The sequence below is a fragment of the Canis aureus genome, chromosome 21 (genome assembly GCF_053574225.1).
Source record: "Canis aureus isolate CA01 chromosome 21, VMU_Caureus_v.1.0, whole genome shotgun sequence".
Lineage (NCBI taxonomy): Eukaryota > Metazoa > Chordata > Mammalia > Carnivora > Canidae > Canis > Canis aureus.
In genome coordinates this window covers 13376039-13401306 of record NC_135631.1, presented here as the reverse complement: position 1 = coordinate 13401306, position 25268 = coordinate 13376039, and the positions used below count along the sequence as shown (strand labels likewise).

Here is a 25268-nt window from a genome sequence, read left to right as displayed (position 1 = left end):
CCAGGAGTACTTACTATGTAACTGGAAGTTTGTACTTTTCTCCAAACTTCATCATTTCACTCACCACCCTCCTCAGTTAAAAATAAACTGAGTCTAGTTTATTTTTAGATACCACATATTAGTGAGATCATAATGGTATTTGCCTTTCTCTGTCTGCCATATTTTAGCATAATGCCCTCAAGATCCATCCATATTGTTGCAAATGACAGAATTTCCTTTTTTTTAATTGCTGAATAATCTTTGGAGAGTCATTTTAAGACCATCTCAATGGTCTCAAGACCATTCCCTGCCTCAACTGGTAATATCTGCTAATTGAGAAAAATGTTACCTATAAATTGGTTTCAAATATAATAAAATGTTTGTCTATACTAATTATAGTAATGACATCATGTTTTATAAATACATAATTAAATATTTATCCATTTGAAGATCAATAAACTTTTTTAGGACTCAAATATTTTCAAAGATCTCAAAACAGTTTATAGATTAGACACAATACCAATAATGTCTAATGGATAAATGTGGCCCTGTTCCCACCTCCAAAATAACCTTACACCTCTGCCCTTAACCCCAGAATTCCTTTCTACCTCTTCTGAAAACATATTCAGTTAATAATCATAATTCAGTTAATCATCCTTTCCTTCTCCTGGATCTTCCATCTCTCCTTCTACAATGGCTCCCTTTTCCTCCCTTTCCCTCATACTCAAGTCTCTCTCATCTAAAAAGTTAAAAACAAATTCTCTCTACTCTTGCTATCACTCCCTCTACTTTTTCCTTCACCAATCAAACAAACTTCTGGGGAAAAATAAATAAGCCCACCTATAGTTTCAACTCCTTCACCCTTCCCATTTACTCCTCCATACAGGAAAATCTTGGCATCCTGCCATACCACTCCAATGAAACTTCTCACCTAATGCCACTAACAACCTTCTTTGCAGCTCTTATCTTGTTTGACCTCTCTGAAGCAACTGATATGACTGAACACTCCCTCCATATTGAAACTCACTCCACCTCCAGTTTCTGCGGCACCACCTTTTCCTCATTCTCCTAAATCTTTTACCAATTACTCTAAGTTTAGGAAGATCAATATCTTTATTTATTGTAAAACTAGCTCTCTGGAGACTACATTTAGGTTCCTACAATGAGTCTCTAACTCCCAAACAAAACAAAACCATTCACAGCAAAGTAACCATCAACACCCAGCAACCAACACAATTATAAAGAACTAAAACCCTAACATTACATGAGCTCACTAAAGGGTAGAAAGGGGCTATTCTGATTACTTAGAAATGTTTACAAAGGAAAGAGAGGTGATCTAAGAGAAATGACGGGAGACACAGAGTTAAGAAAGAAAAAAATGAGTAGACAACAGAGATAGGGATAAAACACCTCTGTACTTTGATTTTGAAAGGTAGACAGGGGAGAAGAAGTTAAACACTCTCCAGTACATCCATGCTTCACCTATAAATAAGGGTAATTAGCTATCAACAATACACCTCACTTTCAGTGGGAGAGATATCTCCACTATAAACACGGTATGCCAGTTTATTGTTTGCATCCCCCAAAATGTGTGCTCCCATTCTTTTTGCACATGATTGTCTGGCTGAACTTCAATTCCCAGGGTCCTTTGCAATTAGCAGGAGCCTTATATTAATTTCTCACCTATGAAATGTGAGCACAAGGTGTGTTTGTAACTTCTGCCTTACTTGCATAAGAGGTGTTTACCCTGGAGTCCTTCCTTCCCCTTAGCCTTTTCATTGGCTGGAAATGGCCACAACCGAGGCATCCTAGGAAACCATGGGTCTCAAATCTTATGAAAATACCAACAACAGAAGAAGAGATGTCAATGATAACTTTGTCATTAAAAAATAAAAATTCGGGATCCCTGGGTGGCGCAGCAGTTTGGCGCCTGCCTTTGGCCCAGGGCTTGATCCTGGAGATCCGGGATCGAATCCCACATCGGGCTCCCGGTGCATGGAGCCTGCTTCTCCCTCTGCCTATGTCTCTGCCTCTCTCTCTTTCTCTCTCTGTGACTATCATAAATAAATAAAAATTAAAAAAATAATAATAAAATAAAAAATAAAAATAAAAATTCTTGGGGTGCCTGAGTGACACAGCTGGTTAAGCATCTAACTCTTGGTTTCAGCTCAGGTCTGATCTCAGGGTCATGGGGTCAAACCCCACATCAGGAGCCACACTCAGGATAGTCGCTTTCTCTCTCCCTCTGCCCCCCACCCCGTTCTTGCTTGTGCACGCTCTCTCTCTCACTCTCTCTCTCAAATAAAGAAATAAATCTTTAAAAAAATATATAAATTCTTTTTTGGTGTCCCTTTTCTAAACCTAACAATCAAAGCTGTTTTTATTACTTGGCTGAGTTTAAATTTAAAAACTTTCCACTTGGGGAGCTTGATGTCAGGTCCTTCAACAGTAATTATTTTCCCTTAACTACTAGGAAATATGATAAGAAAAAGTTCACAATGTGAGACAAATCAACCACTTCTTTTCCTTGTAAGTATGTTTCTCCTTTAGAAATATAAAATCAAAACCAAATATTTACTGGAAAAGCAAAGGTCAAAACAGTCCCTATGTCCAGACATGGCAGCAAAGATTAGCAAGACTCCATAGGCTATTCATAGGCATAACCTTGACGAGAAAAACGGCAGGACCATTCTCCCTGAAGACCTAACCTATTTTCTTCTACCTACATATTTACGATTCTGTATCATGCCAACCCTTGAAGAAAAGGCAGAAGATTGCACACATAAGACTTCTGTAAGTTAACCATGCATCTAAATATCAGGTTTGATGGCTTAGAGACTATCAAAAAAGATGATTTTAGGTCTTCTTAAAAGTTTAAGATACTTGATACATATTAATTAATTTATCCTCTCAGCCCCTTGTGAGGTAGGTTTTATCAACTCCATTTGTTGGGGAAATTTGATCAAGGAGAATAATAATAGCGATTTACAAAAATATTTTCGATTTACAAAATACCTTCCTTATAAAGAGCCCCACATGTTTATCTTCTCAATCTTCTAACATTCCTGTGAGGTAGGTGGTAATATTACCTTTTCCTTTCTTATAGGTAAAATGCTATGGCTCAAGGAGTTTGATGACTTACCCACATGGTAGCCTGCATTTTATCCACTAACTAGACATACGGCTTCAGATTGACACTAGACCACGACTCAGGTTTGAACTGCACATAATTCAAAAGTGTCAAGCTTCTAGTTTTCTCTATAGCCATCTTTCAGCACATCACATTCCAAAAAGGATTGGGGTCATGCTTATTGTTTAAGCTCATGTGTGCACTGTTTATAAAGCTTATTATCATTTCTCTAAATTGAACTATTTAAGGTTTGTCTAAATGCCCGAAAGCTAAATTATTTTTTGTTTACTGTCTGTGCACTAGCATTGTAAATGATGTCATCAGGAATGTACAAAACTCTTCAACAGAGCTGCAGGGTCAATAAAAGCAACTTGCTTTGGGAAAAGTGCATTTCTTCTTCTTCTTCTTCTTCTTTTTTTATTCTTCTTCTTCTTTTTTTTGAAGTAGGCATTACACAAAAAGATGACTCATTAAGCCCAAAAGAGTTGACTCCACCATGTGAGGGCTTCTTATGCAGCCCTCTACAAAGAGACCTGAGTGGCAGCATGAGGCCTCCTCTTCTGTGCATTTTCCTCCAGGCAGAATGTGCATTTGTGTGGCTACATACACAATTATAATCTCCCCTGAAAGGCAATTCCTTCCATATGACAGGCTGAACAGTGGCCTGAGTGCTAGCCTCATGTTGCCTGTGCAGTTAACATGCTGAAATTCCAGACACATTTAATCTCTCCTTTCTGAGAAACTACGATGGGACAGAAGAAGTGAAGCTGGAAAAAACTCCACATAGAGAGAAAGGAGGCCAGCCCAAGCGCCCAAATTCACTTTCTCATGGGCTGAGCTTCTTTGTGTGTTGTCTACTTACGTGTCAATTTGCAGGACTTTGGGGCATGAGAACCATGGAGCTGAGTGGTTCTGGCAGCCTCTCCATTTGACAAGGAAAGCCAAAGACATGTGGCCTTTAATACATTTCACATTCAAAAGTGTTCTTGTTTCAAACATGACTATTTTAAAATATGTAATTTTCCTATTCAGCACATGTTGTATATAAGTTGGCCACAGGAGGTGTTCTACCACAATTAAAAAAAAAAAAAAAAAAAAAAGGCAATGGCCCTAAGGCAGCCCTGTCCCTGCCAGATACCTCTGTTTACGGGGGGGGGGGGGGGGGGGGGGGGGGGGGGGCCAGTGGGGCTATCCCAGGTGAGAGAAGTCTGAATTTAGCAAACACCTGATGTGAAGGTCTGGGCACAAACAGATTTCTGTCTGAGATTACAGAAACTGAAGCTTGTGTTTTATCACAATTACCTGTAATCTCAGGGCCAGATAATAGTATTAACAAGACCTTGAGCTACACAATAGGACAGCTGGAAAAAGGCTCTTACTCTCCAAAGAATAGCGCTTTTAAAAAGCTAATTCAATGAAGAAAAAGAAAGGGCTCTGAAAGTGCCTTCTCAAACAATATTTACTTTTACCGGGTTCCTGCTAATCAAACAAAACTTAGTCAAAAGCTTTTATGAAAAATACATTTGATGATTTCAGCAGTAATTGCTTTGTTCAAAGAAAGGTGCTTAAGAGAAAACATAGCTAATGGGATCAGTAATTTGGTAAGTTCAGATGTGTTTGGGAAAATCCCTCCTCTCTTTGATAAATCATTAAAATTCTACTCAGATAAATGTGTTTTGACTTGAAATTCCAATCATAGAATGAGCTATTTCCTAAGGCCCCTGGGGAAGTGGTGCAAGGGCAATCCCAATGCAGAGAACCCTGAGATTAGTTTGCAAGGGTAATTCCAGTCTTAATCAAAGCATATTCTCTACTCAACTATAGGATGGGATCTCCTGGAGATGCCCCCAAAGTATATAAAATGTCTTTCCTTCTTAAAATACCATTTTTTCAAAATGGGTTAAATCTTACTGTTATATAACCAAAAAAGCAGATAAACTATGGCATCAACCAGGAAATTATCCTTCAGTATAGAGTTTAAAACTAGAATGATCCGGGGCAAATTTTAATTAGTCATCCTTTTTTTTTCATTCATGGAAGGAGGGAAAAAAAGGTCTAGTGTCTCTCCATAGTAGGAATTCAATAACTATTTGTTGAACTGGATTTTTCACTCCCTTCTTAAGAAAAAAATTATTCTGCAATTTAAAGCAAACCATTCATTTAACAATTAAGCACCTAATTTGAGCACTATGCTAGATTTTGGAAATGCTGAGAGAATAGGCCTGCCCTCACGGCTTACATTCTAGTAAGAAACAGACAATAACCAAGTACACAAATAGGTAACTGTGATAAGTGCTAAGAAGGATATGAACAGGATGATGAACTAGAGATAAGCTAATGGATCATTTATCTCTTCTGATCTACTATTATTACTTATTAAAACTTTACTGACTCAGTCTCCTAATATTACTCATTAAGCAAACATGGTATTTGTTTAAATAAAAGTGATGCCCAACTTTTGGACAGCAGCTGGAGGAAAGATTTTAATATTACTTAAATACATAAATGATGAGGTCACAAATTTACAGAACCATTTAAAAACCCTAGAATAACACAGAAATCACCTGCAACTTAGTTACCTTGGAGAAATGGGGGTGGATGGGGATTGGGAACAACATGCCTTAGAATTCACTTGCTTTTTTTTTTCCCCCCAGTGCAAATATCATTTGCTCTTTTCCCCCCCCAAAAAAATATATTTATTATATTTATTAAATAGCTTACAGAGTCTAGGCTGAACTTCCAGGAACAACTCCCAGAACTGGGCCGCCTAGGGAACTGCTGCCCTGCCATGACTGAGAAGATGCCAACCAAACTGGGAAACCACCAACACAGCTGCACACATCTGATTCCCCCACTCTAAAACATCACTTACTACACTGTCACTTTGTGTTATTGTCTTTCACGAATATGTCCCATCACCTATATATGGCATTAAGTTTCCCAGGAGGAACACTTTACATTCATGTCTGGCTATACAGAGAGAGGGTATTTAGGAAAGAAGGAACAATTAGGAAGAAAGGGAAAGAAGGAGAATTGGGGGAAGAAGAAATGATCTGTAAAATACGTTCATTATTATTTTAAAGTGACCAGTGTTATATATTATAAATCTAGTTTCCAAAGATTCAGGAAGTCAGTGTAACATCTATAATATTTTATTTCATTTCTTTTCTGCAGCTACCCAACCACTTTAAAGTCCTAAGAGTATTTCTGCTAACTTATGGTAAATAGCAATGTCTCCTAGCATATGGTTGGGTTTGGAAGATTCACTAATTATACTAAAACAAAAATAAGTTTTCTCATCAGGATTCATCCAAAGGCAAACAGATAAATAATAAGTGTCTGGCAGTAAGACAAGTAAATACCATGTGCTATGATATCAGCAAATACAAAAAAATAGGATAACACTTAAGAGTCTTCTACATAGAAAGTCTGTCAGAACCTCTACCAAGGCTTGAAGAAATTATATTAACTTTGAGGCTGGAAGGGACTATATCAGTGATTTTTGGATGTTGTCTTAGTCCAGATACTCTGAGAAGCAGATACCAAGACAGGATCAGAGACATGCAAGAGATATACTGGGGGGGAAACTCATGGAGCAAATGCAGGGGAGCCGCAGGAGGCTGGGATTGCTGACAGACCACAATGCAGAGCTGACCTTTTAAAGAGAGAGAGAAAGAGAGAGAGAGAGAGAAAGAGAATTTAGATAGCAATGCAATGAGAATCCTCAAGCCAAATTCACCACCTAAAGAAGCAGTCACATACCTCATAGAAGTGGGTTTATCCCACCCAGCCATTGACTGGAAGCAGCTTGTGGGAGTGTAACCTCAGTATGAACAGGGTGTTGGATTCAGAGCTGGAGTTGAACATTAATTACCCTTCCCTCCCCACAGCAGGACATCTGAGAGACATATTTTTTATGGCTGCCACAGATGCATTATATACTTTTTTTAAAAAGTAGTTATAATAGTTAGTATTTATTGAGCACCTACCCAGGTGCTCTAAAAGATATCTAACTCATCTTTGTACACTCTTTTCACAATGTAGCAGCCAAGCACTGCTCTAAAGGTTTACATGTATGAATGAGATAAGTACTATTATTATCTACATTTTGCCCAAAGGGAAACTAAGGCACAGAGAGGTTAAGTAACTTCTTCAAAATCACACAGCTATCCAAACCACACAGATTGTCAATAAAACACTCCCAAATGGTTTATTTTTAGAAGTTATGTTCCTCATTGCCTGACTGAGTGATGAATCCAGTGGCAAGAGGGAACTGAAATTTTACTATTCCCTGATCCATCCTGATTCCTAGGATGCCCCCTCCTGGCAGAAATGCTAAAGTAAGCCCTTGGAGTCACCTGGACTTCAACATTTATGCATCGGTCTATGCAATAGTTGGAGCCTCAGTTTTGAAGTCGCCCAAGGTATTTACTCAAAGTTAACATAGAGTTTAACAATATGGACTCTATGGAGTCAGACTGATGGATTAGAATTCTGCCTCCCTGACTTACTAACTAGTTGTTAAGTATTTTTATGCTGCAGTTTCCTCATCTGTCAAATGGAGATAACAATTAAAATTATCAAGGCACCTGGGTGGCTTAGTCAGTTAAGCATCTGACTCTGGTCCTGATCACCGGGTCATGGGATCTAGCCCCAGGTTGTGCGATTGGGCCCCAGATCGTGGGATCAAGCCCCGCATTAGGATGCTCAGCGTGGAGTCCACTTGTCTCTCTCCCTCTGTTCTTCCTCCTCCTGGGTTGTTGTCTCTCTCTCTCAAATAAATAAAATACTTTTTAATAAATAAAATATTTCATGTGTGTTAATATATGTAAAGCACTTAAAATGTTACCTGGTACATAGTAAGAGCTTAATTCTTCTTTTTTTTTTTTTGTCCCTAATTAAGTCTTAATTGTTGTTAGATGCTTATATTTGGGGTACCCTATAAATGAGATTATTCACATTCAATTTAACCTGTTTGGAAGCACCTGGGTGGCTCAGTTGCTTAAGCATCTGCCTTCAGCCAGGTCCTGGGATCGAGCCCTGCATCAGACTCCCCACTCAGCAAGGAGTCTGCTTCTCCCTCTGCCTCTCTCCCTGCTCATGCTTGCTCACTCGCTCTCTCTCAAATAAATAAATAAAATCTTAAAAAAAAAACAAACCCACACATATATGTTTGTATTAAGTGTGTCATTGTGAAAGGCTGGTATATAAAGATGAGTAAAATACAATTCCTGATCTCAGGAAACTCATTTGCAACTAATGAACTGTTTAAGAGCTCCACTTCTAACAGGGAGCAAGGATCACTGCCTTTGCAGCCAAATAAGTATTCGGGTTTGTTTATATGTATCTTCTTGGTGGAGAGGGCAAAACAGGCTATGGAATCAGCAAACTTGGGTCTTAATCCTGGCTTTGTTATGCATCATCGCCTATGTGACTTTGTACAAATTAATTACCCTTTCCAAGCTTTTCCTTATTTGTAAAATGAGGTGATATTAATAACTACCAAATGAGATTAACGATACCTACTTTGTGTAGTGGTTGTGAAAAATAAATCAGATAAGGCACACTGCTAAGTATATACGAAGTGCTTAAAAACTACAACTTAAAAAAAAAAAAAACTGTTCAATTTAAAATTCCTCTATTCAATTTAAGATTCCTCCAAAAGAATACCCTCCAAAGGAGAAAGATCATCTCTAATTTCCTAGAGTTATCTGTTATGCCAACCAAACACTAAATTTAGTGAGAATAAGCAGTTTTCATGGAAACAGAAGAGGTAACTTGGAGCATGAGTGAAAGCATACACCTCACTAAATTAGGTGGGGTAAAAAATAAACCTCACACCCTCATGCTTATACTCAGGTCAGCACGTAGGTGGTGTGTTTTGCAAACCTGGGACCAGAACAGGCTGCCCTTCGGCTCTAGAGAGCTCTCCACACCCAACCAGATACACAAACACACCTCAGCCTCTGGCAGAAGCTTCCAATAAGTAGATTTCATAAGGCTGGAAATCTTTCAAGGGTTCTATTCTTATTTCATCTCCTTACCAGCCCTCGGCATTAACACAATTTCTATCATTACATTCTGATGACTGCAGGCATGAACATCCCTGAGCTGATTCTGTAATGATGATCTGAAGATCCTAAGCCATTCTAGGGGATGACTGCAGGTTCCTAATCCACAAAGTCAGCAGGGGAATGGATCAGTTTGCCCAACTGATGAAAGATTCTTTTCTTCACTAATAGTCAAAAAGGCAAATATTAAGGCCTGGCTAGCAGGCAGAAAGGGAAATCTATAGATATTCATTGAATAGATAGTCCTATAGTTTCTACCATAATACTAAAACGAAGCCCTCTGACCCATGTGCCAAGGGGTACTCAGCTTTGGCTTTCTGTTTCACTGAATGTGCAGAGCTTTCCTGTTCCTGCAATTTTCTTTTCTCTATATGTATTTCCTTCTCTAGACCTACACGTGTAACTGACTTCATAATTTATAAAAGAAAGAAAAGAAAAGACAAACCCTCTACAGGTATTTAAATTTTAAAAACCAGGAAATATTTTATTAATCTATAAAGAATGGTTTTCAATGGTCATTTAATTGAGTGTGAATACTTCAAAACAGCGTCCCCGTAAAAGAGACCAACTGTAATGGATAGGGGTTGTTCTCAACTAAAGACAAATGCATTTCACAGAATTGTATGGTCTGATGAACCATGAAGAAGCCAGTAAGTACTATCACCCTGCTCAGGGCAGTATGACTGTCCGGATGCTGAATGGCACAGGGAAATAAGACACTTAAATATGCAACAGAGCCTGAAGAAGCACTTGTCCAGGGTTTAGATATTAGGTGGAAGGGTGGACACTGGAGCTTTCTGAATCAAGTTGAGACTCTGATTTTGTTTGTAGATTCATTATCAGCATTGCCACTGAATTAGTCTTCCTGAAAAACCCACTATGGAGGGACCACCAACTTCTATTCAGCAAAGCACTTAGTGTGTTAAATATGCCAAGACTTTGAGGTATATTATTTCGACAGCATGGGACACCTGGGTGGCTCAATGATTGAGCATCTGCCTTCGGTTCATGGCGTGATCCGGGGTCCTAGGATACAGTCCCACATCGGGCTCCCCATAGGGAGCCTGCTTCTCCTATGTCTCTGCCACTCTCTGTGTCTCTCATGAATAAATACAATCTTTAAAAAGAAAATAATAAAAATAAATAGCAAACACCCAAGGGACTGAACAATGGACTAGGTTTTTCAAATATTTTATAGATTCATTGAATATGGGGTAAATAAGATAAAATACATAATCCTTTGCAAAAGTCTAGACATTGCTATTTTTTTTAAGATTTTATTTATTTATTCATAGAGACAGAGAGAGAGAGAGAGGCAGAGACACAGGCAGAGGGAGAAGCAGGCACCATACAGAGAGCCTGACGTGGAACTCGATCCGGGGTCTCCAGGATCACGCCCTAGGCTGCAGGCAGCGCTAAACCGCTGCGCCACCAGGGCTGCCCTAGACATTGCTATTATTATTCATTTGATACAAAATTATCTGTGATATAACTATGCCATTTTGACTAACAGATGTGGTCAATTAATCTCTCTATATATACATATATACACACACACACATATATATATAAACACACAAATATACATGTACATATGTATACATATATACTCATATATGTATATATATGCACACATATATACCTCTTTCTATATATATGTATACCTTTCAGAAACCTAATAGCCCTTAAACTTGGTAAAAAGATGCTCAATTGCACAAAAGAAATGTACATTAAATCTACCCTGGAACTAACTGCCACTTAATAGGTTGAAAGCATTCAAAAATTTGATATATTTTGGTGGAAAGACTATAGGGAAACAGATATTCTTACATTGCTAGTGGCAATGTAAAATAGTACAACTTCTATGAAGGGCAATTTGGTACATCCACCAATATTTAAAATACATATTTACCTGACTGACCAATTCTACTTTGCAAAATTTGTCTTTGCAGGTATACTAGTAAAGGAACAAAATTGCAGGTTATTCAGTGGAGTATTTTTAGTGATAGCAAAAGGCTAAAAATAACTTGTCTGCCAATAGAGAATTGGCTAAATTATTTAAATACTATGTAACTAAAAAAATTTTTTAAAAGAAGGAAGCTTTCCAAGACTGACATTTTATTCTAAGATCTATTAAATGAGAAAAGTGTGCATTATACTGTCCCTTATGTACATAATAAACTAATTTGGAAGGATATATAGGAAACTAGTCATAATGGTTACTGCTGTGGTGCTAAGGGTGGAGGAAAACTGGTAGATGGTGGAAGGGGGAGTGGGAGGAGACTTCACTATAAACTTCTTCATATTTTTAATGCAATTTCCATAGTACCAATTAAAACATTTAAACTAAAAAAAAAAAAAAAAAACTAAAAAAAAAACTAAAAAAAAAAAAAACATTTAAACTAGGGACACCCGGGTGGCTCAGTGGTTGAGCGTTTGCCTTTGGCTCCTTTGGCTCAGGGCATGATCCCAGGGTCCTGGGATCGAGTCCCACATCAGGCTCCCCAGAGAGCCTACTTCTCCCCTCTGCCTATGTCTCTAAAAATTTAAACTAGAATTGTTTTGCATTAAAATTTTTTTTATAGTGGGGCTCCCTGGGTGGCTCAGCAGTTTGGTGCCTGCCTTTGGCCCAGGGCGTGATCCAGGAGTCCTGGGATCAAGTCCCACGTTGGGCTCCTGGCATGGAGCCTGCTTCTCCTCCTCCTGTATCTCTGCCTCTTTCTCTCTCTCTCTCTCTGTGTGCGTCTATCATAAATAAAAATAAATAAATAAATCTTTAAAAAAATTTTTTATAGTATATCCATACTATTGAGTATTACTGTGATAAAAAGAAATGAGCTATCAAGCCAGGAAAACACATGGAGGGCCTTAAGTTCATACTGCTAAGTGAAAGATGCCCATCTGAAAAGGTTACATACGGCATGACTGCAACTGCATGCTATTTTGTAAAAGTAAAACTTCAGAGACAGTAAAAAGGTCAGTGCCAAGGGTTGAGGGGCAGAAGGAAGGATGAACAGACAGAGCACAGATATCTAGGGCAGTGAAACTACTCTGTATGATACTATAATGGCAGATACATGACGCGTATTAGTCAAAACCCAGAGAACTGTACAACACAAAGAGTGATCCCTCGTGTAAAGCAAGGACATCATTAATAATAACATATGAATACTGATTCATCAATTTTAACAAATGTACTACATTAATGTCAGATGTTAATCACAGGGGAAACTGAGTGAACGGGAGAGAGTAGATGGGAACGGCTCTACAACATTTGCTGCTCAATTTTCCGCAAACTTAAAATTCTTCTATAAAATAAGGCCTCCTTTTTTTTTTTTTTTAATGTACATACATCCTCTTTTCTCCCAGCAAAGGCCTTACACATTGAAGGTGCTCAATAAAGGACTACAGCTACTGCCTTAGTGGTCCAGAGCTCAAGCTCTGGAGCGGGCAAATCAGCTTCTGATTTTAGCTCTACCATTTTCTAGCTGTTGTGGCCTTTACTTATCCAGGTCACCTCTTCAGCCTCAGTTTCTCCGTCTGCAAAATGGAAGGAAAACTCAGTATTTCTTTCCTAGGGCTGTTGGGAAAACCAAATCAAAAAATGCACGTAAAAGGCTTGGTTAGCATTGTGCCTACGGGAATAAGAAATGCTCAAAAAATATAAGTGGCCGCTATAAGGGTGACATAATTGTCCACAAAATGGCTTGGTTTGGCACTTCAGGTTCCAAGGTTACTCCACCACCAGCATGATCTGTAACGTCCCCCACAAGGCCCCCAAATTTCAACTCCAGTTTGGACACGATCCACATAGCCTGAGCCCGTACACCACTTCAGACGTTCTCTGACACACACCACCACCCCCCACCCCCCATCCCAGATGCTGTTTTCCCCCCTGGCTCGGCCTCCCTCGTCCAGGCCCGGGAACGGCCCCTCCGCATCCCACCCCGACCCGTTCCCACTCAGCCCCCTCTTCGCCTCCTCCCCAGACCCTGGCCTAACTGTCTGCACTCCTCTCCTGCGAGGCTGAAGGAAGCTCCTACCCAGATACTCGTAGTCCGGTAGGGCTAGGCGCTCCGGACTCAGCATCCTTTGACCAGTGGGAGCTTCCAGGCTCCAGCTCTCCGGCTTCCGGAACCCAGGTCGCCGGCTCTCTCCGTTGCCGTGGCAACCACGCGGCGGGAGGGGGGCGGGAGGCGGAGGAGGGTGTCACGCAAACAGTGTCCGTCTCGCAACCCCTAAGCTCGCCACACGGGTTCCGGGCGCAGTCGCTTCGCGGCGGTCGAGGTTTGCCAGGACCGCCGTTCTGGGCGAGTCAGGTTTTAGAGGAAGCTGAGTCGAGGGTTCTCTTGGAGCCTCTCTCGCGCTCGCGTGTCTCGGGGTCGAAAAACTGTCAGCCCCGTGCAACCGCAGTTTCTGAATTTCATAACTACTCTTCCTGTTCTATACAGCTGTCGTCCTCACAGTAACAGCTCCCACCCCTAAATTCCCACCAACATTTAGTGCCCCAATACCTACCTGTAGCTCTCTTTACTATTTACTGTCTTAAATTGCTACCAAGTGCTTCCACAGGCGTAGGTTTTAGCTGCTCCTTGAGGTCCGGGCTGGACACGCAGAAAGGTGGTTGTTACATCCTCTGCAAGAGTTCTTTGACATTTCCTCTCAAATTCCTCTTTATCTTTGATCCTCCCTTCTACCCCCCCCCCCCCCCCATCCCTTACTTACCATGTGATCCCCTTCTCGGGTGTCTTTCCTTTCTCCTACCGAGACACTTCACTTCTTAAGGGGATGGGGTCCACAACCGAGGAGGACACTATTGCATTTTTTTTTTCTTCATATGTCTAATTTCTCACTTCTCTTTTTAAGAAGGGAGAGGGGTTTTTTGTTTTTGTTTTTGCTTTTTTAAGATGTATTTATTTATTTGAGAGAGAAAGAGAAAGAGCAAGTGCGTGAGCGAAGGGGCAGAGGGAGAAGGAGCCTGAAGTGGGGGCTCCATCCCAGGATCTGGGATCATGACCTGAGCTGAAAGCAGAGGCCCTACTCACAGAGCCACCCAGGAGCCCCAAGAAGGGAGAGTTCATTGGTTTTTCACTTCCCAGATCTATAGTTATTTCTTTTTGTTTCTCCCCACTCCCGACATCAGGTTAGTGATCTGTAGTGATGTGTAGTCACAGCTGAAACCTAGTAGAGAAGCCCACTCTAACCCTTACTTTAAAAAGCTAACTTCTTCCCACAAGGTGAGAAGGAAACAAAAGAAGGAGGAAAGGCAGGAAGGAAAAAAAAAAAAAAAACAAGGAAATGAAGGAAGGAGAGAAGGAAGGAAGAAAAGAAGAATCATGCCATCAGAGGAATGACTGTGAAACCAGGGGACCACCTACACTGGGAGGAAAGGGAAAGAGGAGCTTCTCTTTGTGTCCGTGGTCTATTCTTAGCCTTCTCCGGCAGCAGCTTCAAACCTCCTAATTCTCCCTTTCCCTTAAAATTGTATATGTGTCTTATTTCTAGGCTCCCGTGAGTCACTCTGAGTTTGGATGTGGTAAGGATAAAGGGACAGAGCCAAACTAGGAGCAGCATTTATGAATTTACTAATGAATTTACTAATTTGGTATTTAACGTCAAGTCCTGAAGATTTGATTTAAAAATATTTGCTTTTCGGGTACCTAGGTGGGTCAGCGGTTGAGTGTCTGCCTTTGGCTCAGGTCGTGATCCCGGGGTCCTGGAATCCAGTCCGCATCGGGTTCCTGGCAGGGAGCCTGCTTCTCCCTCTGCCTATGTCTCTGCCTCTCTGTGTGTGTCTCTCATGAATAAATAATAAATAAAATCTTTAAAAAATATATTTGCTTTCTTCCTCCACCTTTGTCTCCCACCCCATCCCATCGCCGCTGCCCCTCCCCCCCCCAGTGCAGCTTAAGGGTATGGAAGTTTCATAACTTTCACACTTGTGGCTTATTACTATATTATTAATAAAGTAATAAGATAGTAATTATTAAGGACTACAATTTCATTTTCTTTCCAAGCAACCCGGAGCTATTTGCAGATCATTTTATTTGTCCTCATAAAAACTTTCTAAAGTAATTCCTTCTTTAAGCAGGGAAACTGAGGAACAGGTCAGGAAGATGACTTGTCTAGTATCATCCAGCCAATCGGTGGGAGAGCTAGAACTGGATTTCAGCTATCCCAACCTCCAGGCTAGTGGTCTGACCACTAAACCACACAGCCTCCTTTTTTAGGGTTTGTTGGCTTGGTTTTTATTTATTTATTTTTCCTTTTGCTCTGCCCTGCCAGCAACGGGAAGCTCCCAGATAAAAGAAGAGAATTTCAAGTTCAGGCTGAACATTTGACATCCTCTTATTTGTGGAGCATTATCCTGGGACTTGGAGGGTGCTGCTGCTGGGATCTGTGTGGTGGAGCTGGGAACCAGCCCCAAGAATATAGCTTTGTTTGGGCATTAACCCATTTGCGGTTATAATAATGATAAGTTTCAGCACCAGTGGCGCCCGACTGTTAATGACTCAAAGAAAGCTAAATAGGAACAAGATGTCATCTCTGGAGCAATTTGTAGCTTTTTCCTACAGCTCTATCCCTTCCATAAAAATCCTAAGGACCCTTATATTTAAAGTAAGTCTTCCACTCTTAATGTCTTCAACAGTCTATTGAGGAAGAAAAGGGTAGGAGGTTGCTAGACTAAGGCTTCAAGAAAATTTGAGGTTGCACAGAAATAACAGGTAGCCTTACTGGCGTTGGAATTACTGACTGTTTACATTTTTCTTCTTTATACTTTTATGCATTCTCAAAATTTTCTATAATAGGCATGTATTATAACTTGAAAACAAACAATAAATGACTTGAAGTCTTTAAAAAAAAAATTCTTTTTAAGTAGGCTCCATGCCCAGCCAGCATAGAGCCCAACATGAGACTGAAACTCACAACCTTGAGCTCAAGACCTGAGCCACCCAGACACCCCTCCTTAAAATATATTTTTTAAAGATTTTATTTATTTATTCATAAGAGACACTCACAGAGAGAGGCAGAGACATAGGCCAGGGAGAAACAGGTTCCATGCAGGGAGCCCGATGTGGGACTTGATCCCACTCTGGGATCACGCCCTGAGCCAAAGGCAGATGCTCAACTGCTGAGCCACCCAGGCGTCCCATGGTTTTCAGATTCTTAAATTACTGTAACATATTTCTGAAAAATGTTACCTAAAATAATCATCTAGGTAAACAACTAAGTCAGAAGACAATGACACAATCCTGAATATAAGCAAGCGATATGAAATTGATCAAAGCATAGGGAAGTCATAAGATATTAAAGTCATTACTACAACATAAGGAACAGAAACATTAAGCTCAAAGCAATCAGAAAAACACCCACAAGAGAGGATATGTGGAGACGTCAGTTTATCAAATTCCTAATTATAAGGAGAAAATTAATAGACATCTCTGGTTCTGCAGAGGACCTATGAAGAGATTAATAGGGAAGAAATTTCTCCCTGGAATTGAAAACTACAGGAAAACAAACATGAAGGTATTAAATAGTTTTAAACTTCAAGGAAACAATAAGGAAAGAAAAAATGCAGGCTGAATTATTGCTACAAAATAGGTTCAAGAAACTAGGACAAGCTTTTATCGACTCATCAAGCAGAAAAGATGCTAAAGGCAAAATAGCTACTAAGAAATGCAGGTCATGAAATTCATGCTGAGCTCCTGGGCTCTTCTTAAAAGACTTATCTTCCATGAAAGCAAAGCAGAAACTAAGTGTGATGCCAGTGTATGAGATTAACATGTTTAAAGTGAAAAATGCTATTTACAGACGAGTCATTCCAAACTGCTGCTAGAGGCCAACAACTCAGAGATTTGGGAGAATTTGCAAAGAAAAAAGAAATGTTCACAAACTCTTAGACAGTTAAAAAATAACTAATGCATTACAAGAAAGTGGTTAAGAGGACATGGCTTAAATTGAAACAGAGCTCTGAAGTGATTACAGACTTGTACCTTCTTGTTGTATTATATTTTCAAATGCTATAAAAAGAGTTGGGAATTATACTTTCATATAGTTTGAAAGGGAAAAATATTTTCTGATGCTTCTTGGTAGCCCACAGAAATTAGCTCTGTCTTCCTCTGTCCTCACGTATGCACCCTGATAAGCATTTATGTCATTAAAAAAATTCTTTGAACTCTCCTATTAGATTGTGAGTTCCTTGAAGGCAGAGACAGTGTTCATTGTCTTTAAATTTCTAGTACCGGGCAGCCCGGGTTGGCTTAGTGGTTTAGCGCCGCCTTCAGCCCGGGGTGTGGTCCTGGAGTCCCAGGATCGAGTCCCATGTCGGGCTCCCTGCATGGAACCTGCTTCTCCCTCTGCCTGTGTCTGTGCCTCTCTCTCTCTCTCTCTGTCCCTCATGAATAAATAAATAAAATCTTTAATAAAAAAAAATCAAATAGAGGGGTGCCTAGCTGGCTCACTTGGAAGAGCGTGTGACTCTTAATCTTGGGGTCATGAGTTTGAGTCCCATGTTGGGTGGAGATTACTTAAATAAATAAACTTAAAAAAAAAAATCAAACAGAAAGCATTGGCATATCCTTCCTACACCTAAATATTGTGTGTGTGAGATCACTACATGTTAAGAAATGCCCAGAAAAAAAAAAAGCAACGTGCTCAACAAAAGGCATACAGATAATGCTGCATGTGGACAAGCTTAGAGATTATTTCAGGAAGACAAGAGGGGATATACTAGGAATCACTAAATAAACTTAGGATATGAATTGGAAGTTTCCAAACTTTAGAATCTTAGGATAAAAAAGCTGCAGTCTCTGCGTCTATTTTTTCCCCCAAGCCATCCCTCGATTGTTACAAGAGTTTATTGTTCTAAAACTCAAATCCGACCACATTACTTCCTTACTTTAAAAGCGTTGCTGACTCACCATAACTAGGATGAAGAAAAATTCCTAAACATGCAGACAATGTACATCCCTTCACAATCTGATCCCAACCTACTTTTTCAGCCACCTTGCCATTCACTCTTCGCTACATATTTAACACTCCAGCCATGCTTTCCTATTCATTATTTTCAAACATAGGGAGCTCTTTCCCACCCCCCTTGCTTTGGTATACGTTCTTCATACATGCCTAGTATGTACCTCTCCCATGTTTTCTGTCTAGTAAACTCTTACACATCCTATAAGACCTAGGCCAAACGCCATGAGCTCAGGGGATCTTATCTAACCTCCTAAATAAAATAGGGAAAGGGCAGTGAGGGAGAACAAGGCTACTTTAGAGTGATAAGATGAGGTTTCTCTGAGGCTCGGATGCTGAGCTGAGACCAGCCATGGAAGGGTCTGGGGAAACAGTATTCTAGGTAAAGAAGGCAGCTCATGCAAAAATCGGAAGAAATGCTAGCATGTTGCAGAGCAGAAAGAAAGCGAGTGTGGCCAGAGCAGAACGAATAAGGGGAGAAGTGGTCAAAGTAATAGGCAGAGGCCAGGTCATGAAGGACCTTGAAGGCTGCGAAAGAAGTATGGATATTATTCCAAGTACAATAGGAAACCATCAGAAGGTTTTAAGTCCAGTAATCACATGACCTGATTTATGCTTTTTAAGAAGTCACTCTGGTTGCTGTATATGTAGAGAATGAATTATAAAAGGGCAAGTATAAAAACAGAAAGACCATTTGCATAGACTTTTGACTCATGTTTGTTATTACATGAGTGTTTATTCATTGATCCATCTGTTTATCCACCATTCTAAATTTATCTTTGCTGCTGAAATAAATAAGATTTACTGAAATATTTGCTGCAAAGGCTCTACTTATATATGCCAGATGTGTGAATATCAAGCTTTCAGGAGATAAAAATGTGCTTAGAAAGTCTTACCTTTCAGGGTGTGTCCAAGTTAGCCCAGGTAACTGAATCAGCCATGTACCCCAAACCCTGATGTGAGTACCACTGTTGAACTGAAACACAAAAAGTATTGGCAGTAGAAATGGTGGTGTGAAGTCTTTATGATTAAAGAAAGTACAGAAATGCCAATCAGACTCTTTCCTTACACTTTCATCCCCTCCCCCCCATTCTCCAGTTGTAGACCCCTGGACTTAGGTAAAGGAACCCCTGCTAAAAGTTAATGATATTTTCCCATAAATCTTCTGGACTCTTTCCTGGCTCAAGGCCTTTGCAAATGCTGTTCCTTCTGCCATCCACTCCCAGCCTGATGATGCTTACTCAGCTTAAGTGTCATTGCTTTGACAAGCCTTCCTTGAATCCCCAAATCTAAATCAAGTCTCTCCTTTCATAGAACTCAGTACTCTTCCTTGAATGTCCCTATTATTTATAGTTTTAAATTCATTTGTGGGATCATTCTTTCAATGCCTCTGCATACCTGTGTCCGCTCCCCAACTATCAGACTATAAGTTCCAGGAACCCATATATCTGTTTACCACTACCTCTACAATTGCCTGGAATATAATATGCCCTTAATAAATACTTACTAAGTGAACAAATACTGGAAATAGGTCTCCCTAGGCAGAAGTGGCAGGTGTAGGACTCCTTTTAATTCCTTTAGCTATGCTTTTTCTTGTTTTTCCTTCTACAGCTTTAAGAACTCTTTCCCTCCATTCACACTGCATTAACAAGGTGATTCTGGAGAGAAGATAGAGCAATTCTTTCAGATTTGTGTTAATCTCTCTTAATAAAAGATTGATTTATTTAGGGGCACCTGGGTGCCTCAGTTGCTTAAGCATCTGCCTTCAGCTCAGGTCATGATCCTGGAGTCCTGGGATCAAACCCCACGTGAGGCTCCCTACTCAGTGGGGAGTCTGCTTTTTCCCTCTGCCTCTCTCCCTACCCCTCTCCACACTCGTGTTCTTTGTCTCACTCAAATAAATAAATAGAATCTTTTTAAAAATGCAGATTTATTTATTCATTTGAGAGAGAGAGAAAGAGCATGAGTGGGAGAGGTAGAGGGAATCTCAAGCAGGCTCTGTGCTGAGCTTGGAACCTGTCACAGAGCTCCATCTCTCGACCCTGGGATGACAACCTGAGCAAGACCAAGAGTCCCATGCTTAACTGCGCCACCCAGGTACCTGAGAGAGAAAGAGAGAGAGGAGGGGAAAAGAGAGAGGGAAGAGAGAATCTTTTTTTAAAATTTCATTTATCCATTCACAAGAGACAGAGAGAGAGAGAGAAGAGAGAGAGAGAGAGAGAGAGAGAGAGAAGCAGGCTCCATGCAGGGAGCCCAATGTGGGACTCAATCTCAGGACTCCAGGATCACACCCTGGGCTGAAGGCAGGCGCCAAACCGCTGAGCCACCCAGGTGTCCCGAGAGAGAGAATCTTAAGCAGGCTTCCTGCTCAGCACAGAGCCCAATGTGGGCTTGATCTCATGACCTTGAGATCACAACCTGAGCTAAAATTGAGAGTCAGATGCTCAACTGATTGAGCCACACAGGTGTCCTTCATGTTCTTAATCTTTTAAAGCAGAATCTCTCAACCTCAGCACTATTAAAATTGGGAGCTGGATAATTCTTTGTTATATAATTCTTTGTGGGGAGGCATGTCCGGCTCACAGGAGAAGTTTAGCAGCATCCTTGGAATCTACCCATTACTTGCCAATAGCACTCACTCCCAAAACTGTCTCCTGGGATTGCTCCATATCTGCAAAGTCACTCCTGATTGAGAACCACTGTTTTAAAGTGTAAAACATCAGGCCTTTTACTGTTTCAGATGAATTATGTCTAGAAATTCAGGTTGTTGAATGATGCCTAGGTTATAAGAGGTCTGGATCAAAATATGCCCATTTCTCTCTGGTTTCTGTAGCACTCCCTGTGTTTCCTTTGAAAAGGGCATTAGTGATGGTCTGATTCAGGGCCACATTCTGATCTTGGAAACTCAGTCCCCTGGTCTGTCCTAGAAGGATGAAGGAAGGGGTGGTGTTTCTGAGGAAACTAATGCCTCTGAGACCCCTCTGGAATTGGCAGTCCCCTACAACTTTTCTAGGGGCATGTCCCAAAGGACAATAAAAGAGAGACAAACAACCCATTCTGGCATGCTTTTCAGGATCTCTCACTCCAAACAAGAAAGTCTGAGAGGCCTGGTAAAAATAAATATGGCTTAGCACTCCTGGCATAAGAGCAGTTTCTGACAGCCAAGACTTAACTCACCCTAGGGGGTGACCCAGGCAGGGACTATGCACGAAGTTCGTTCTATCCATTGATATTCCCAATGACTCACAGCAGCCAGGGATGGCTCCGTGCACCAGAACTGTGCTGAACCACGGAGGACTTGAGATGCACACACAAAATGCAGTCTCTCGAGCCTGAGTCAGACAGGGACAGCCAGCTTCCCCTTTCCTCCTCAATCCCAGAAAAACAACATAAATCATGCCTTCTGGAAAGAAACCTATCCTTCGCATACAGATGTTTATAAATGCTTAATCCCCTGACATTGAAAGTATGGTGACTGCATGTCCTGGATTTTTTGGGACAAATGTATTCATTATACCACATGTCCTTAGTTTTCATGTGGAAAAAAATATGGTCTCCAGAATCGTAAGATCCTTCTCAACAGGTCCAAACGCATAAACAGCGTATATTGAAACCCTGAGACCAACCAAGGCCGCATCACAAACATTGTGGCGGTGGGGGTGGGGACTGGGTGTTAGAATCAGCCTCTACTTTTCACTTTTTTTCCCTGGAATGTTAGGCTAAACTGACGTAGGTCATAAAGGTCGACAGCCTTTCCTATCAGGATGATCCAGTAAACCTGACCTGACTCGACTGCCGTCTTCAGTCCGCAAGAAGAACTACACACAGAGAAAAATGCCTCCGTATTAGTTACCATGGTGATGCTGGTTCAACCACATTTCATCTGTGTAAAAATTTCAGGCAGAACAGTGTAAAGAAGTACTGGCTAAAGGAGTTAACACTTCATTTTTTGATGCCGTTTCTGCTGCTGCAAAGTTCACATTAAACTTGGTCAAAGATGATCATTTGAAGTGAAAGCCTTTGCAAAATTGAAAACAAGAAACGTCAAACCTTAACCATTGGAGAAATCTCCTAATATCCACTTGGCACTATACCAAATTGCTTTCCCCTCAGCTGACACGGGGCATTTGGGTCTTCCTGACTCTATGTACTTCCTAGTAAGAGGAAAGTGGTTTAATGAGATCGCAGAAGATGGAAAAGTCAGGGAATGTTGGCATACCAGCTCCAAGGGAAAACTGATATATAGGACCCTAAGGAAGTTGAGGGCTTGGACAAAAGAAACAAGACAAGATTCAACCAAAACCAAAATTAACTCCCATTACTAATATGCTCTGGGGAGAGTCTAGGCCATGAAGCTGCGACAGGAGAGGAGTTTGTAACTTTGTATAGTAACCGGAAAGTTAAATACTGCTGTAAGGCCCTACAGAAAAGCCCAGGGCAGGCTCAGGTCTTCTTTGGGGAAAGGGCAACTTCAAGAAAAGACTTACTTCCTTACCCCCTTCCTTTCCTTGCCAGGATCAGAAAGTCAAAGAAGGTGAAGAGGCTAACAACGCTGATTTACAAAGACAGCGAGGAGGAACTATGTCTGGGTCACTTCTGGACGTCTGAGCTGGGGCGACAGGACCCAGACAACCACCCCAGGAAATGCGTGAAAGGGGGGGGGGTCGTGGAATTATTTAGCCCTAGAAAGATGCTGCCTAGACCAGGGTGGGGGTGGAGCAAGAAGAAAAACTCGGAAATGGAATTTTGACAGTGAGAATGCTAGTTAAGATATGGCACTCGAGGCCCCCTGATGTCCCTTGTTTGATGTTAATAAAGACCTAGAGGATTATGCATTAGCAAGCCTTGCGTATTCCGAGACATCAATAAAGTCCGGACTTGGGGCTGGTAGGGGGGGCCGGGGTCACGTCCAGGGGACGCGGGTCAGCCCGGGTGCTCCTCTCGGGCACAGTGTAGAGTGAGAGGGATCGAGAGTTGCAGTCGGGATGATCTTTTAAGTTAGGGACATTTGAGCAGCAGTAATGGGGACACGGAGGGGGGCTCTCTCGAGGACTAGGAATGTGGGGGCGGCCCGAGGACGGCCGGGCCAGCGCAGGAGGCGCGGGCGGGTGGGGGCCGGGGACCGGGGGGCGGGGGCCGAGGGCGGGAAGGGGCCGGGCCGGCGCTGGGGGCGGGCCCAGGCGCGGTGGCGGTGGCGGGGGCTGCGGCGCGGGGGGCGGGGCGGCCTGGCCCGGGACACCCCTCCCGGTCCCCTGGAGGGGCGGCTTCGGCTTCGGCTTCGGCTTCGGCTCCCGCAGCACTGGAGGCAGCCGCGGCCGGAGGGCGACTCGCGGGGCGCGCCGGCCGCCGCGGACCCGGACGCTTCCCCGCCGGGACCCTGCGCCGACTCCCTCCGCCGCGCCGTCCCGCGGGAGCCGGCGGGACCCCCCAGCCGACAGGGAGCGCCGGCGGCGGCCGCGGCACCATGAGGCGGCCGTGGGGCGCGCTGCTGCTTGGCGCCCTGCTCTGCGCACACGGTAAGCGGCGCCGCGGCGTCCGCGCCGGGAAACTTTGTCCGTGGGTCCGGCCGCCGCAGGACTCCGCTCCCGAAAGCCGGGCGGCGCGGGCTGGGGCCTGGGACCCTGCGCCCTCGCTGCAAGCGCTCACCGCGAGCGTGCGTGCTGGGGAGAGGAGCGGGAGCGCCCCCGGCTGCTCCAGCCCGAGCGGGGCGGCCGCGGAGGAGCTCCCCGGCTCGGCTCGGGCCGGGCTCAGGGAAGATCCGGGGCTCCCGCTCGCCTGCCCTCGCCGCTCTTTGAAGAGCTGGGGGCTGCTTCCCTTTCAGGTTAAGACGGGGTCTCTGTGTCCTTGATGCGAATGGATGTGTGCGAAGAAAGGGAGGCGGGGGACGATGGTCGCTAAACCATAAATTGTTAAAAGCCCTCTTTGCAGGGGCGGGGGTCGCGGGCGGATTGCGGAGCGGGGCCCCGGTGGAATCGGAATACTTGGGCACTGGGGATTCCTCTACTCGGGGAACAGTTCCTCGGACTCCAGACCTTGCTGCCACCGAGGGTCTCTGGGTACTGCCTGCCTGCTCGCAGCATCTCCCCTTAGTGGTGTTTTGGGTTCCCTCTTCTGGCTGCGACCAATCAGCTTCCTGCCCTGGATCCTTCCCGGTGGTGGGGGGGGGGGGGGCGGGATGCGGGGGGTGGGGTGGGGAACCGGGTTGGAAAAGGGGCAGAGGAGGGACACTGGGAAGAAACTGCTGGAAGGCTCCCGCAGATCCGTCCTGGCCGGAGTAGTGGGGCGGGGGGCGGGTATCGCCGAACATCAGAGAAGGCAGCCTCCCGGTCCGCGCTGTGACCCTCGGGGGAGCTGGACGGATGGCAGCAGAACTGCTGCTTCATCTGCTCCTTATTAATAACTTGTTTGGTGCCCGTACGCAACTGTTGTGTGTGATTAGGGCTCCAGTGGAATCTGCTTCTCCGCAGCCGCCTAGCACAGTGGGTGTACCCCGTGATTTAGCAGCTGCCTCTAGTTTGTGCCCAGAGATCAAAGAACTTTGATCTTTGAACCCCAACCCTATTCAACCGGGGAGGGGGTGGAGATCCGAATCTTCTCATTCTTGCAACCCGGAGCGGGGGAGGTGGGGTTCAGAATATGGAGGGGTCTCCAGACCCCGGCCTTGCCTGCACCAGTCCTTTCTTCAGCGTGCGGGAGCTCGTGTGGAAATCGTGCGGATCTCGGAACTTGCCTGGCAGGGCGTGGAGACGCCTGGGCACTCGTTTTAAAGATTGGTTTACCTCCCAAATCCAAAACAGGGTTCTGGTGTCTGTTACTTAAACTACCCGAGGGTTTTAAACGACTTTCTCCATGCCCTCTCTAACGCCGACTGAGCCCTTTCTCTCCGCTCTTCCTCCCGCGTAGTAGCCTGGCGGAGCCACGTTCCTCCGCGCACTGTGCTCTCCCCCTCCCGGGCTCTCTCCTAGAAGGTTATTTGTAGCCTCTTTGGCGTGTCGGGACAGCGGCCCTACTGGGGTAGGAATGTAGCTGCTCTTCCCACCACATGGGCCCCTTAAAGGGACAGCTATGCTTTTTGGGGGGTTTCCCCCTTCGGGCTGCAAGAGAAGGGGATGGAA

At 43.1% G+C, this 25268-nt stretch overlaps 2 protein-coding genes and 1 long non-coding RNA gene across 7 annotated transcripts in view; 2 read left to right on the top strand and 1 right to left on the bottom strand.

The window, feature by feature from the left end:
- Window positions 1-3494, top strand: part of LOC144292587 (uncharacterized) — a 79825-nt gene extending 76331 nt beyond the window's left edge. The window contains exon 5 of the long non-coding RNA XR_013359978.1: window positions 3086-3494. This is a non-coding gene — a long non-coding RNA (uncharacterized LOC144292587). The remainder of the gene's footprint in view (window positions 1-3085) is intronic.
- Window positions 1-13831, bottom strand: part of CSTPP1 (centriolar satellite-associated tubulin polyglutamylase complex regulator 1) — a 199516-nt gene extending 185685 nt beyond the window's left edge. For 2 of the 4 annotated variants that reach the window (XM_077863112.1, XM_077863110.1), the window contains exon 1: window positions 13224-13384. Coding sequence is in view for 1 of the 4 variants with exons in the window: in XM_077863110.1 (XP_077719236.1) it covers window positions 13224-13269 (46 nt within the window). In the remaining 3 variants the exon portion in view is untranslated. Of the gene's footprint in view, window positions 1-13223; window positions 13385-13698 lie in introns of those variants that run through there. The other 2 variants (XM_077863113.1, XM_077863107.1) reach the window with 2 other exon arrangements.
- Window positions 13832-23426: 9595 nt separating this feature from the next.
- LRP4 (LDL receptor related protein 4) overlaps window positions 23427-25268 on the top strand; it is a 52252-nt gene continuing 50410 nt past the window's right edge. For both annotated transcript variants that reach the window (XR_013359972.1, XM_077863102.1), the window contains exon 1: window positions 23427-23669. Coding sequence is in view for 1 of the 2 variants with exons in the window: in XM_077863102.1 (XP_077719228.1) it covers window positions 23618-23669 (52 nt within the window). In the remaining variant the exon portion in view is untranslated. The remainder of the gene's footprint in view (window positions 23670-25268) is intronic.